The following is a 14,355-nucleotide window of genomic DNA, read 5'->3' as shown; positions in this document are numbered from 1 at the left end:
GAACGCCAGGCTCCCTCACATTCTGGGAGCAAGGCTTGCTCCAAAGCCTGGCTTGCTCACCAGGACTGCTGCCCCCAACAGGCAGGCCCCTGTGAATGAGCACGAGAACTCAAAGGAACACTGTACTTTAGGAAGCAGTTTAGGAATGAAAGGAGTCAGGTTGTACCAAGTCTACCCTAAGCCCATAGCTCGCACCCTCCAACTAGAGCCTCAGGGGACCGACTGAGGAGTGGACAATGGCCACTGCCCCTGGGAGCAGGGAGAGGTGGTTCTGGAGGAAAGCCCCATCTTTATTCCAACTAGCAGTTGAGCTTGGGTGGAGAGAACAAAGCTAAGAAAAAAAGGAGCTTGGGGAAGGACTGAAAAAGAGTCTGAAAATCTGTGTTTACAACCAGTCTTTCCGAAGGGAGAAGAAGCGGAGAAGAAAGAGGAAGAAGCGGTGCTAGATGATCAGAGAGACAGGATGCTTCCCAAACCTTTTTCCAGCAGCCACTGCTCGAAGGGCTCTAACTGGGATAGCCTGTCATATCGTTAAGCAGAACACTGCAGCTCGCTCTACTGCACAAACGGCCCCAGCCCTCCCCACTGACCTCGCTCACAGCAGAGCCAGCGAGCACACACCGCCCACCCGGGGTGGACTCAGTCCATGCCCAAAGGGGCAGGACCCCCGGGATAAAGTCACAGCACCTGCACACAACCTCAGGGGGGCTAACAGGGTTCCCCTTACCCATGCTGCTTGGAAAGGACCTTCTCCACTTTCCCCGAGAGCACGCTCCAGATGTAAAGAGAGCCCTCAGCGGAGCCCGCTGCCACATAACCACCATCAGGGCTGCAGAACACAGTAAGACCAGAAAAGTGTCAGCCACCCACCCCTAATTCAGCATCCCATGGGAGAAGTGCTGTGCAGGCAGAGCGAGAACTAGGAAAGGGGGCTGCCCTTCTCCAGAGAGCCCACCTTCCCTAGAAGCTCTCCAACAGCTCTTAGGAACACCAGAAAGGAAGGAGACAGTGACAGTGACCCCTAGTGCTGAGCTTCCAGGTCACTCCTGGACACTCCCTCAGGGTGAGAGTGTACAGATGCCCCGCTGGGATGTACCAGGTCGGGGGGGTGGGGCAGGGCAGGAGGAGCACTGCTACTCACCTGAACACAACTCTGGTCCAATCAGAGCCGCACTTGAACCCAGGCGCGCTGAAACCAACAAGAGCATCGTTACCCCGAGAGCTCACACCACTCAGGATTTGAGAGAGCAGGGTCAGGCCCTCTGGTGTTCATGCGACCCCCAGAAAAAACAGCAAGATTCAAGTAAAACCCAAACCAGCATTGCCTGCAGTTACCTAAATGTCTGTCTGACGGCATTGATTCGCAGGTCGATGATCTTTAGCAGGTCATCACGAGAGCAGCTGAGGAGTTCCGTTCTCTCCGGGTTTAAGTCCAGGGCAGTAATCTTCCCCAGGAGCTCCATCTCCCGGACAGTGCTCTCCGATCTACGAAAGTGATGGGAAGTCTGAGAAGACGTCAACACAGAAGCATGAGAACTTCCCCATTTTGACCAGGATGCCAGGGTCCGTGGAGAAGAGGGGGAAATGATGCCGTACTCTTGAAGGACAGTGAATGTGTCCCAACCTTAGAGAAATCACTTCAGGGACTGCTTTTATTATTTTTCTATCAATATATTCTATAGTAATAGTTTAAGTACCAGAACTCTGAATTTGGGAAGAACTAACTTCCTCGCCCGTCTGGGGAATGCTACCATAACTGCCATCAGAGCTTCGGCTCAGCACGAGCTAAGCAGGGCTACTACCCATCCAGTACTCTTCTGATGATGATAGGTCGACGTGGCCAAGGCCTCATAAACCTGCTCCGGTGGGTCTGGGATGCTGCACTGTACGCGGACAAATGTGCGGCCTCTCGCAGGCTCCCTGCCTTACGAAGTTCAGCTCCAGGAGCCCCAAGTCCAGCTGGGTGATTCCAGGTGTGGAGCTGGACTCCAGGGCAGAGTCCCCGCCCTAGCCAAGTCCCTCCTCTTCATTTGTCCGACTGCCCTCCAGGCTCCAGTCCCCACCCAGGCCCGTGAACAGCAATTCTGCAGGGCCCTATTGGTGATACGGCCAAAGGAGGTGTGGACCCTTCTGTAGTCATTTTGTTGTAAGCTTTCAATGAAATGATTTCCTACTTCCAGCAAACACTAAGTAAGAGTGTTTATCTTATTGTTGCTAAATGTGTGGCTGGAGGCAAGTCAATGCACTTCCCTGGGACTCAGGGTCTCCATCTGGCCAATTAGGGGGTGCACCGGAAGACTTCCAATATCGAGTTTAACACTAAAATGTTTCAGGGTCAAAAGGCTAACAAAAGGGTGTGAATCAAATTTGGAAGTGCTGTCCAGAAGCCACCAACTTCCCACCTGGCCTTTCCAAGCATCATCTATGAGCACAGGCTCCCTGTCCCCACATCTCCACAACCACCCTGCATCCACCGTGACCAGCAGCGACCTCCCTAACCCACCGGCCTTGCCCCTCGGCCTATTCCCTCAGACTCCTCCCACCATCCGACCCCTCTGCTCCCCCAGCCGTGGCCTCCAACAGGACTCTACAGTCTCCTCCCTATCTGTGGCCTCCCCTCCTCGGTGGCTTCCTAAAATGCTGTCTCCTGTTCCGAGGGCTATCTCTGAGCCACTCCTTCTTCATGTTTTCTGAGTCTTCCTGTGAGGACTTCTGTTTTTTTCCCCATTCAACCTCTCTCAAAGACTCTGCTCCTGTTTATCCAAGTGTCTCTTAGAAACCACAAATGTGCATTCTTATCGTAACACGGTATCTGTCGCTTATTCCTGCTCTGGCTTCGGTTCTCCCCTTCCTCACCCCCGTGTGCAAATGCTCCCTCAAGTCTGTTCCCCTCCACGTCTCCTTTACTGCTGGATGAGGTCCCCGCTCCCAGGACACCATCTTAACACCACCAGCACCATCTACGCACTCGTGTGGAGCGGTCCTGTGATCAACACCCAACGGCTTACAGGAGCAAGTCACTTACAAACAGCCATCTGATCCCAACCCACCACCGGCTAGTCCTGTGTGCCCACAGCCTGACCTACCAGGCTGTCCTGCTGTCCCGTCTGGAAAGTCTGTCTGTCAGGGGCTTTTCTGCCATGTGACGCCCACTCACTTCTTAAGACTCATCCTGACAGCCGTTCCCTCATGTCCTTGGACCAAGGTGCCTGGCGCTACTTCAGAACACTGTGCAGGCCTGTGTGTGGGTCTTCCCTGTGACATTTCAAACTACCTAGCTGTCTTTGTTTACCTAGCAGCTGGCAAAGTGCCTCATAAGTGCACAGAGCATGCTCATAAGTATCGCTGAGCGCGACAGTCTGCTTCATGGTAAAGAATATCGAACTACAGAGATAGATGCGGACTGGAGCTCGTTTCTGGCACTTTCAGGAATTTTAAAAAACACACCCTATATATAAAACCTCATCAGAGCTCTACCACAGGAAGACCCCCTGATCTGCCTCCCCCACTGAGCTCCAGGGTATTATACCGGATGTCCCAGAAACGAATTTTCTTGTCGAAATGTCCACTCATGACACACTGCTCCGTGCAAACGATATCATTACAGCTGGATCCTGCAAACACCGTCTTTATGCCTGAAAGAAGAATGAACATCAGTAATCAGGCAGAAGCCCCTCCATGGCTGTGCAGGCAGCATCGCTTCCCTCTCGCCCCGAGGAACCAGAGCCTTATTTAAACACAACCTCAAACACGAAAAGCTGTCACCACCTCAGTGCCACTCTGAACAAGAAACCGGACTTGTAATTCAAATTTTATCATATTAAACATAGGCTTTCGTGTGGCAACAAACCCCTCGCGGTTAACGTCTTATTATACATATAGACAGACTGAATTTCCTCACAGACTTTGCTGCGTAGATCCCAGAGCTTGAGGGTCCGGTCATGACTTCCGGAAACAATACGCGCATTGTCCAGCAGGAACTTGGCAGACAGCACTTTGCCACTGTGTCCTGTGAGTGTGTGCTAGGAGAGAGAACACAGCCGGCGTAAGCCGCGGGGGCACACCATGCTGGAAGAGCTAGCTTCTCCAAACACCCAGGGATCTGGTCAGGAATATTGAGACAAAAGGCTATGTGGCTAGGCAAAATGTCCAGAAAGCCCATCTTTCAGTGTGGCCCAGAGGTGAGGTATCAAGAGGAAGAGCATAAATCTCCCAGCACAAATAACATTAAAAAAAAAAAAAAAAAAAAAAATCCAGCACCACTAGTGCCAACTTCAAGTGCCTCTATCCTCAAAAAAGGGGACGGGCTGTTGGAGGACCTTTCTGAAATAAGTTCTGTTACACATACCACCAGTCTATAGTGTTCTTGCAACCTTCTTTGTAAATCTGGATTGTATCAAATCACAGAATTTTTAAAAAGCCTGGATTTTACCCAGTGCCTCTCCAAGTCCAGACCCTATTTAAAGTCAGAACAGACAGGTTCCCTGCAGGCATAATTTACAAAAGGAAACAACAGGACTCTTTAAATAAACAATTAAAACCCCTGGGGGTTTTTTCAATCAGAGGTCTCAGCTTGAAATGTCAGACCATAACCACAGATACCAGCACTCCCAACAATCAAACCGCTCTGTGGCTAGCTGTGGGGTGCTGGCCAAGGAGCACAGCACTGGGGCCTCGCCCAGCACCAGCTGCCGTTCTGCCCATCACGGCACTCCTGGAGCCCAGTGGGACGCAAAGGGTACGGGGAGGGGACCCTGGGAGTCAGACCTTTCACTACTCACCATGGACTTCTTTTCCGTGTGGGTCAACATGCTCCTATGTACAAAATCTCAAAGGCTTAGAAGGTATTCATTGAGGTTTTCTTTTTAACAAGCCAACCAATAAATAAATAAATAAGCCTTTAAAAACTTTAATATACTTACTACAAGTGCTAAGTTACTTATAGGGTTTCCACACTGACTCCCAAAGATGCAATCTCACAGTTTTGTGTGAAATGTTTAGTGTGAGAATTTTTGAAACCAATCTTCCCTCCCTGCTCAGTGGAGCAACACCATTTCAGCACAGAACAGAAAACTCAGGCCCACACGTACTTCTCCCTTTCGAAGGGAGAAGCTGGCACAGATTCGAAGACTCATTTCTCCCACATTTAAACCATACTGAAACTGGAACAGCATCATACAATTGCTGCCAGCCAGGGGGCAGCTGTGCTGTGGCTGTGTAAAAACCTCCCACGGATCCTTGTCGTAAGATCCAGAAAACTCCAGCAATAAGGCTCACATTCAATACAGCACGGGAGTAAGGATTCCACTCAGTACAGATCATCCAAACTAAGGATCATGGGGAGACATTCAACTTGGCAAGGGTATGCCTCATGCCACGTAAATTAAGTTCGGAGAAAAGAACTACTTCTTCAGAGAAATTGAAGTCTTGGGTACATTCACTGTTTTCTTTCTTTCTACAGAAGTAAAATCCCAGTTGGCAAATACCGGAGGGAGAGCCACGGCTCAGCAACAGGCTTGTGAGCGCACTCGTTTTTGTGAACTCTACTATATGCACGCTAATACTTTCATCGCTCTCATGTGAAAATTCTCCTAAAAATGTATCCACTGCTCTTTTAACATTACAGTAGAAGTAGTTTTCACATGACAGCTGAAGATGCTCTGGTTTGAACAGCCGGGGCTTGAACATCTGTGAAAGACGAACCTCTTCCTCCTGCTGTTTCAGTAAAAGGACCAAACGAGGTGACCCGTGCACAAGGCCCACTGCTGGGAGCATTAATGCGCTTCCTTCCTGCACCCGCTAAGAGCCTGCAGGGTTACTCTGACAGTTAAATAATCTTCAAGTGGCGATTATAATTTAACGGAAATTTCTGTGCCCAGCGGACACCTAGGTCACTCTACATCTCATGAGCACAAATGGCGCTACAGTGAACAGCTATGGGCACACAGCCTTCTCCAGGCTTATTTCCCAGGGTAAAATTGTTGGAATGATAAAAGAAAGAAAAGGGGTACAGTTATTTCCTGGCTCTTCATATTGTGTTAGCTTGCTTTTTAAAAAAGTCTGGCCTTCCGCAAATCTCGTCCTTGGAGGAAATCCAGCTGATGCGCTCCAGCTCCGCGCCCTCAAAGGTATGGAACACAGCCTCCTCCAGGCTTCTTTCCTTAATTTACAAAGTCCTTATCCTAAGTGCATCAGACTTACGTAAAATTTTTAAACACTCAGTGTTCTTGGTATTTCTTTTCACTATTTAATTCAATGCAATTTATTTAACTTTCAGGTTTTAGCTTCCTTTTTCAAACAGCGGCTCCTAAGAGACGGGGCAGTGGGTTCAGATGTCAGAGCAGCTTGAACCTCTCTTCTCCTGCGCCCTGCCAGGGCCCCCCCTCCCCGGTACCTCAGGGCAGATCCGAGGGCTACCCACCATGCAGGCAACCACCATCAGCACCAACCAATCGACTGACCTCAGAAAAATGCAAAACTCGATGAGGACGTTTCTGAAGCAAAAACCACCACCTGAAAGCCAGTCACGTCATTGTGGTTACTTTCCCATGTCAACATTAGAGAAGTGAACAAGGTGGACTGTTCAACCCCGTTCCTCAAGTCACATTTTAGAGAGCAGCTGGGCAGTTTTGCAAGGACCCTGGGAGTCTAAAACACCTGCTATTCAAAGGAGTCCTCTGTAAATACCAGGCTGTTTCTAGGACACCTCCACTACAAGCATTTGAAAGCAAGCACTCAGCCAGCTGCTCCTTGCATTCTGGTCTCTCCCAACACCATTCCCTTATCATAAAAACTAAGGGCCTGGATCCTGAATTTCAGAACATCAACTTCGGTGTCTTCCAACATCCTCTGTTAACTAGGGTCTAAGTAGAAGCCAGAGCCTCCTACAACAGGGAGCCTCTTTACTTCCCGGACCCCATAAGAGTTTCACGTCTCTGGGCAGAGATGTTCAAAAAGGCCTCCTGATCTTCATCACACATACACGGAGAGCAGGCCAGATGCCCTCAAAGCTGGCTAGCCCAGCTAAGGAGGCTGCCATCCTGCCACCAGCCCCCAAGCCGTCAGCAACCCCAGCTGAAGCTCGGTGCTCCCACAGCCTGAGCACCCTCTCCAGTGAAACACGGCCCAACTCTGCAAACTAGCTCACTTGGAAACAGTTTCCGAACATTATGATCTCTGTCTTCCAGGTCCGGCTCCCACCACCACCACTAACCCAGGGGCTGATGCCCACCTGAATAGAACTCTTTTACCAGTGAAAAATACCATCCTGTACAACTGGTTGACCTCTCAACTGCTTGCTTTTCTCTTCCGAGGGCCTACGATGTAAGGAAGACTGTATGTCCCTCTTCACGATGAGACAGTTCTGCTGTACCTCAGTCTCTAGCGGCACCAGAATAATCCAGGTCAAACAGAGAAGAGCATGGGGCCCAGTTACCATTCTCATCTGGTAGCTGTGGGACCTTAGGCAATTTTGTGGGCTTATCTGAGCCTTGGTTTCCCCATAACCTACCTCACCTTGTTCCCCTGGGAGTGAAAAAGCAGTAGGGTACATACAGTACCTCAGTACTGGGTCTGACACATAGAAGCCACTCAAGAAAAGTCCCTTTTCCTTTAGGTAAACTAACGACTACAGACATATTCAACCCTGTCGCAGGTGTCCAGTAAGCGATCGACGGTTAATAGAGAACAGCACAGCCCACGGCAGATTATAATGTTGCCATGAGAACGGGCTAGGCCACGTTGAAGGTGCAGAAGTAGAGGGCTGCAACTGAGAACTTGTTCAGCCTTGGAACGGAAGTGACTACTGCTTCAGCAGAGGGTCCAGCCCTGCCCACGGGGGCCCGTGGTCCACCTCCCTGTTCCTCTATTCAGACAAGAACACAAAGCGGGCTCTTCCACATTCACAAGGGAACGCTACCTTTGTCAGCTTCACGCCCCATACTTTGCACGGGTAGCTCTGGGTCTTCTTCCAACTTAGAACAAAGGATCACCACCACTACCTGTGAGGTAGTGACTAGCATCTAATACTGGTGATTTTTCCTAGAGTTCCTTCAATTAAATGGAGAGCCTATGCGATAGGTTAACTGTGCATTTCTAAAGATTCTTCTAGCCACATCCTGGCATCATCAGATCAGACCCCTGGCAAAAGACCATTCTGCTGCAGCTCCCCGCCTCTCTGCAGATGTACCCTGAAGAGCCTCTCAACACCATACCTCGTGCGGGCTAATGGACAAAAGCTTGTGTCAAATTTTTTTTCTTCATAAAAACCTCAGCTTCCCTCTTATCTTTCAACAGCCTTTTCTTAATGAGCTCATGTGAAAACTGCTTCGGGCTTAAAGAGAAAAACAATGTGTCTCCAAATTAAGCTATTTGTTTTTCATTAGAACAAAAGTGCTATAACCATCAAGTTTTGGTCTTTGTTGTGGAGGCCAAGCGACTTAACAACTTTGGGTTCACATGCGAATTCCTTCACGTGACCCCCCACCCTCCCCTTTTCCCTGCCACCTGCTCCCACCTTGTGTTAGTTGTGATTCTCACTATCCAAAGTGCACCCACATGCACTCCTATGTCCTACTTTCAGCTCTACTCTGTGAGCTCATTATTACTCTTGGAGACATAACAAACACAATTTCTACAACAATGCTGGGATCCCTGAAGTTCCGCTAAAATGGACACCTGCCCCAAGTATCTAGTTCTTAGGAATAGGAACACCCCAAGTCTTTCATGTGAAATGTGATGGCTTCTTAGTGCAAGTATTTTGAAACTGAATCTTGGACAAAGGAAGAATGTAACATGGAAACACAAATTTTCCCAAGGGGGAAAGAGAAGGGCAGAGGGAATAAAGTATGATTTTCACAAAAACACGATTCTAATTAATCAACCTGCCATCTCCTACATTTTGTGCTTGAGAAGCTCGTAAGTTTGGAGATTATACTAACTTTAACTGGATCTTACCCGTAACCGATAATCATCCACAGTCCAGATTCGACTTGCAAAATCATTCGAAGCTGCTAAGAGGTAAGATCCCTATGGAAATAGGAGGGGTGGGGGAGAGACAAATTTTAGACAAAATAGAGGATTTCGCCCACACAATACAAATTCCCCAAGAATTAAGTCCAGAAAAGGTTTACCAGATGCTCAAAAGTTACACGCCTGATGTGGATACCAACCATTACTTACCCCCGGTATTCTGTCAACCCACCAACCCGGTAAATCCACACTTTGCTCCTGAAGTTGCTAAATCCCGCTGTCCCGCTGGAATGCTGCAGACTCTCCAGCTCAAACTGGAACTTGCCCTAGAGTTCATTAGCCAACCCCTCCGCCCCCTTCGGTAACGGCAAATACCAATTCTCTACACACTGTCCAAGCTGCAGAGCCGAGGCACCGGCTCTCCCCTGCCGCACCCTGCCAATACTACTCTCCCCGAGACCTGCCCGTCTCTCATGCACCTAGCTAGAGCCCCTCCCCTGCCCCTGCGCCGCCCGAGCTTCAGGAGCTTCAGCAGGGGCACCACAGACCTTCCTCCCTCACCCAGACTTCAACACGGTCACACCCAGCACAGAATTTATAATCCACCTGCATCCTGATCCAACACTGATTGGACTTAAGAGAACAGCAGGGAAATTGAGCGATTTTTAAATTTCAAGAACCGGATGTCTTAAATGGTTTCTCAGCACCTCTAAGTGCACTCATTTCCACAGACACGGTATACTCACAGCGCTGTCAAATTCGATGCTCGTAATCCCTGCATTACTGCCGGACAGAGAGCCCTTGAGCTCACATTTATCTGGATAAAAAGGAAGACAGAGGAGAGGAAGGAAAGTAAGGCTAACACCTACGTTACAACGGGGCACCTGAAACACAGCAGAAGCCAACTAAAGGCTGCAAAGAGCCGCTGTCCTGCACCGAGCCAGCACTTAAGAGCAGCGGGACAAACGTGGCAGTGAGACAAGCGGACGGCTGGTCCCCTGGAGGAGCCGCGAGCGTGTAAGCCAACGCAGGGCCAGCTCTTAGCAGGCACTATGCTGTTCTTTTCAAGAAAGTTAGAGTCATCAATTCCCTTTACAAAGAAATAAATACAGGAATTTTAAAGACATGTCAATTCGTCTAGAGACTGAGTTTTAGTTCTGCTATTTCTCAGTAAAAATTTCTAATTCAGATAAATATACCTTTGGGTTTGACCAATATTTGTATCGATTTAACGATCACTTCTGTAGAACCTGACCACTAAATTTTTTAGAATCTATGTGTTAATTCTCCTTAGGGTCTGAAATTTTTTTTTAGTTATGTGTAACTGGCTAAGTCCTTAGAATGCCAGTAAAACTAGTCTGGAGTTTCTGGAATTTGTCCGTACACCTCCTCTGTCTCCGGGAACCAGAGATTCTGGCAATCCAACTGGCTGCCGGCACTCCCCTAGCCCCAGCCTCCCTCACCAACAGACCCAGCCACAGGCTCCTGGGTCCTGCTCTCAGACAACTCTGGCCACCCACGCGGGAACTTTAATGATGTAGGCACAAACTGACAAGAGTCCAAGTCTCAAAATGATGTGATTAAGCCCCTTTTTAAAGGGTAGCTTAAGGATGACAAGCTCAGAAAACAATTAAGGAACCATTCAAATCAAATTCAAAAAAAGGGGGTGGGGCGCCTGAGAGTCTGCTGACTGAGCATCCGACTCCTGATTTCGCTCAGGTCATGATCTCAGGGTCTTGAGACCAAGCCCCGCGTCAGGAACCCGCACTCAGAGCGGAGTCTGCTGGGGTTCTCTCTCTCCCTCTCTAAATAAATCTTTTTTTTTTTTTTTTTAAAGATTTTATTTATTTGACAGAGAGAGAAAGCAAAAGTAGGGGGAGCAGCAGGCAGAGGGAGGAGAGGCAGGCTTCCCGCTGAGCAGGGAGCCTGATGCACTGGGGCTCCATCCCAGGACCCCGGGATCATGACCTGAGCTGAAGGCAGACGCTTAACCGACTGAGCCACCCAGACGCCCCCTCCCCCTTTAAAATAAATAATCTTAAAAAAGAAGTTCACAAAAGGGGGAGCACAAAATAGGAAACATTTCAAAGAACAGCCTTTTCTCTTAGTACTTCTAACTGGTAATAATTATGATATGAATAGTGGTTTGGAGATATCAAATACATTTAGGGTCAGGATTATTAAACTGGTTGATGAAGCCCACCCTCTGAATTTATTTGCAAAATACCTGTACAGCACATTTAATGCCTTTTCTTGGATCCTAGCTTTCATTAGATTTTCAAAAGTCAGAAAAGGCCAGTATTCACTAATTAAAGTCTTTATTTAGATCTTTACAAAAATATTACTGTAAATTCTAAGAAATATCGCTTTGGCTTATGCCCAAGATAATGGTCTATTTCTCTGGCAGTTAACGCATTGCCAAAATGTAAGAAATGACCAATAAATACTATTCTACATAAGAGGTTGATCTCAAACATCAAAAAAAACCCTTTCCAAAGCTCTTTATCTACAGGGCACCAAGAGAAGGTATATCAACATCCCAATGGAGCTTCTGCAAAATTTTGATAGAGCAAGGACAGATGCTCCTACTGCCCTTCTTCTGACACTTTAAAAGGGTAAAAAAACTATTTCATAAAAGGCTTTCTGGACTTAGTACCTTCCAAGATTCAGTAAATATTAGCCAAGGAGGAAAAAACCTGCCGACTGAATAAGTAATTTGCAGAAGAAACGCCCTATAATTAGGCCATAACTGATATTTGTTCCCCAAAATAAAAAGTGCTGCCGAACATTGTTATTTCTGTAGACCCAGTAGAAACTTTTTATCTTATTGACACAAATTATGCCAATATTACTTTCTATTTACTTCCTTTTCAGCAGCAAAAAAGTAACACTGTTACTAAAGGTTAGTTCTAATTTTCTTACAACTGCTTTTACTACTAGGAAGTAAAAGTATTTCTAGAGTTATTTTTATTTAATCACAAGACATAATCAAAACAGTGATCTGCTTAGATTAAAAAAAAACCAAATCTCATAAAACTTCTATTATGATATGGCTTTATTACTGTATTATCGCAGTTTTCACAATTATTATTCATAAGGTGTTTCTGGGTAAAATCGCGCAAATTTTCATGGGCTTCAACTAGCTGTATCTGCCAGCAATTTAACTATGGAGTCACTTTCCAGGGGAAAAAAAAAAAAATGGCGAGGGCAGACAACTTTGGTGCTTTATTGATAATCTATTATTACCAAAGGGATCAATAGATTGGTCTTGCTCTAAACACACCAAAAGTAGTCACCCAGATACTTCTGCAGCTGCTTTACAGCTCAGGGGAGGCCACAGCGGGAAGAGAGGGCTCTGCAGTCAGAAGACCCAGCTCAGGTCCTGGTTCCGCCACCTCCTTGCAACGCTAATCAGTTACCAGCCATGTAAATCAACTATGCAAATCAAGTATGTCTCTGAGTTTTCATGTTTTCATCTTGTCAAGTAGGGGCGATACCCACCTTTCAAACTGCACGGGGCTATGGCGAGGATCAGGGGACATAACATGGACAAAGGCCTACTGGATCTACTCCTTGTTGGACGTGGGCACATAAGCGCTACAACTACGCAAAGTTGACAAAGTGGTTCTTATTAACATCTTCAACCTTATTCCTCGACCTTGCTTTATTAAAAAAACATGAGGTTTAACTAAATCTCAAAATGCTGAAATTGAGCCATACCCAGCTTCAGAATTCTAAGAGAGATGACTTCATTAAGTCCCATTTCCTGTTTTAATGCCATCCCATTTCTGAGTACTCTGAAGCCACTTCTGAAACAAGGTCTAATCAAAGAAACGAGGTTTTGGTCTTTCGGCCCTTGATCAGAAGCTGCTTGTTAAATACATTTTTCCTGGAAGATACACTTCTTTTTATTCTCATGCATAGATATGACCTCAATCTTTTTCCCTAGGCCAAAGTCACTGGTGTTATTAAATGTACACACCTCCGCTCAATGTATAGCTTAATTCTAAAGTTTATGACTTAAAGCCTTTTTATTTTGCTTCTAAAACATGTACTATCTTGGAAGATGTTCCAATTATATCTGAGAAAACATAAACACTAACGAATCCATAACTTAACAGCATTTTCTAGTCACTACTTAAAAATTCTGAGCAAATATCCACTCAGCTATAGTGTCTGAGATGGTGATAATGCTTTGGACAGATAATTCCTTACACAAAATACTGGATATTTGGAGAAGGTGAACGATTTAAAGATTGCCTGAAAGCAAGGTCAACCAGATGTCACCAGTGCAGCTTCTTTCTTTGCACTCTGGGGTCTCACCTCCAAACACTTCCCAAAGCTTAACTCTCCGATCCATGCCTCCTGTGGCCAGCAGCCGGGAGCCCGGACTGAACTGCACAGCGTTGACTTCCCCGTCATGAGCATCCTGCAAGACAAGCACCCCGCTTCAACCCCAATCACGGCCATTCCCGAGAGGAAGGAGCCCAGTACAAATGAACACTCTGGACACCACCTAACCAAAGGCGCTAAGACACTCATCCAGAAATAAAGGGGGTCCACTCATAAACTAACTTGGATTTCTAGCCCAAGGTCTCCTAAGATTATTACCATTTTATTCTTAAGTTTGTCTTTACATTAATTTTATTTCTTAAGAAAAATGAAATTTCAGTCTATATTTTACTATGACCTTAAAAGTAAACCTCTGATTAACTTCCTCTCTTTTGGTCCAGATTATATTAATGCTACACGCTAAACTATCTAGTGAAAGTACAGCATGGGTTCTCAAAATAGAGGAAGCCTTTATGGCTTTCCTAATGTGAATATATCCTCATATGGAGTCCTAATACGAGCAGATACCAGTCCTGCTGCTACACATCAGTGTTACAGTTCTGGAAACAACGCGGCACTAGTGTATAGTAGCAGGGTCACTTCTGCCAAGTTTCTTAACTTTCCGAGTCTCAGCTCACTTGCTCATCTACAGAAAAGGACTTCCACCAAGTTGTGTGACCTAGGACTGTGCCTGATGGTGAACAGGCCTTCAATAAAGTAGGTGTCACTTTGGGAGAATTTAAATTCTTCACAGGGAGGGACGCCTGGGCGGCTGTCGGTTAAGTGTCTGCCTTCGGCTCAGGTCATGATCCCGGGGTCCTGGGACTGAGCCCCGCATTGGGCTCCCTGCTCAGCGGGGAACCTGCTCCTCCCTCTCTCTGCCACTCTTGTCTGCTTATGCTCATTCTCTGCCCAATAAATAAAAAATCTTTAAAAAAAGAATAAATTCTTAACAGGGAAACTTTTTTTCTCTAAAGGTTTAATTATTTTGGAGAGAGAGGGAGTGTGCACAGCAGGGACACAGGGACAGGGAGAGAATCCCAAGCAGACTCC

The 14,355-nt window shown here is 46.9% G+C and overlaps 1 protein-coding gene and 1 non-coding gene across 4 annotated transcripts in view; both read right to left on the bottom strand.

The window, feature by feature from the left end:
- ATG16L1 (autophagy related 16 like 1) overlaps positions 1–14,355 on the bottom strand; it is a 37,536-nt gene that overhangs the window by 1,619 nt on the left and 21,562 nt on the right. For all 3 annotated transcript variants that reach the window (XM_026491669.4, XM_044380746.3, XM_026491670.4), the window contains 8 exons: positions 13,294–13,399; positions 9,717–9,787; positions 8,956–9,027; positions 3,902–4,022; positions 3,530–3,635; positions 1,336–1,485; positions 1,142–1,189; positions 728–829 (listed from right to left, as the gene is read on the bottom strand). In XM_026491669.4, the coding sequence (XP_026347454.2) occupies positions 728–829; positions 1,142–1,189; positions 1,336–1,485; positions 3,530–3,635; positions 3,902–4,022; positions 8,956–9,027; positions 9,717–9,787; positions 13,294–13,399 (776 nt within the window). The remainder of the gene's footprint in view (positions 1–727; positions 830–1,141; positions 1,190–1,335; positions 1,486–3,529; positions 3,636–3,901; positions 4,023–8,955; positions 9,028–9,716; positions 9,788–13,293; positions 13,400–14,355) is intronic.
- Positions 4,565–4,789, bottom strand: LOC113250924 (small Cajal body-specific RNA 6). Its single transcript, XR_003314256.2, has one exon. It is a non-coding gene; the product is annotated as a small Cajal body-specific RNA 6 (non-coding RNA).

The sequence above is a fragment of the Ursus arctos genome, unplaced genomic scaffold, assembly GCF_023065955.2.
Source record: "Ursus arctos isolate Adak ecotype North America unplaced genomic scaffold, UrsArc2.0 scaffold_1, whole genome shotgun sequence".
Taxonomy (NCBI): Eukaryota; Metazoa; Chordata; class Mammalia; order Carnivora; family Ursidae; genus Ursus; species Ursus arctos.
The sequence above is the reverse complement of the archived record's forward strand: the minus strand, read 5'-3'. Positions and strand labels throughout refer to the sequence as shown.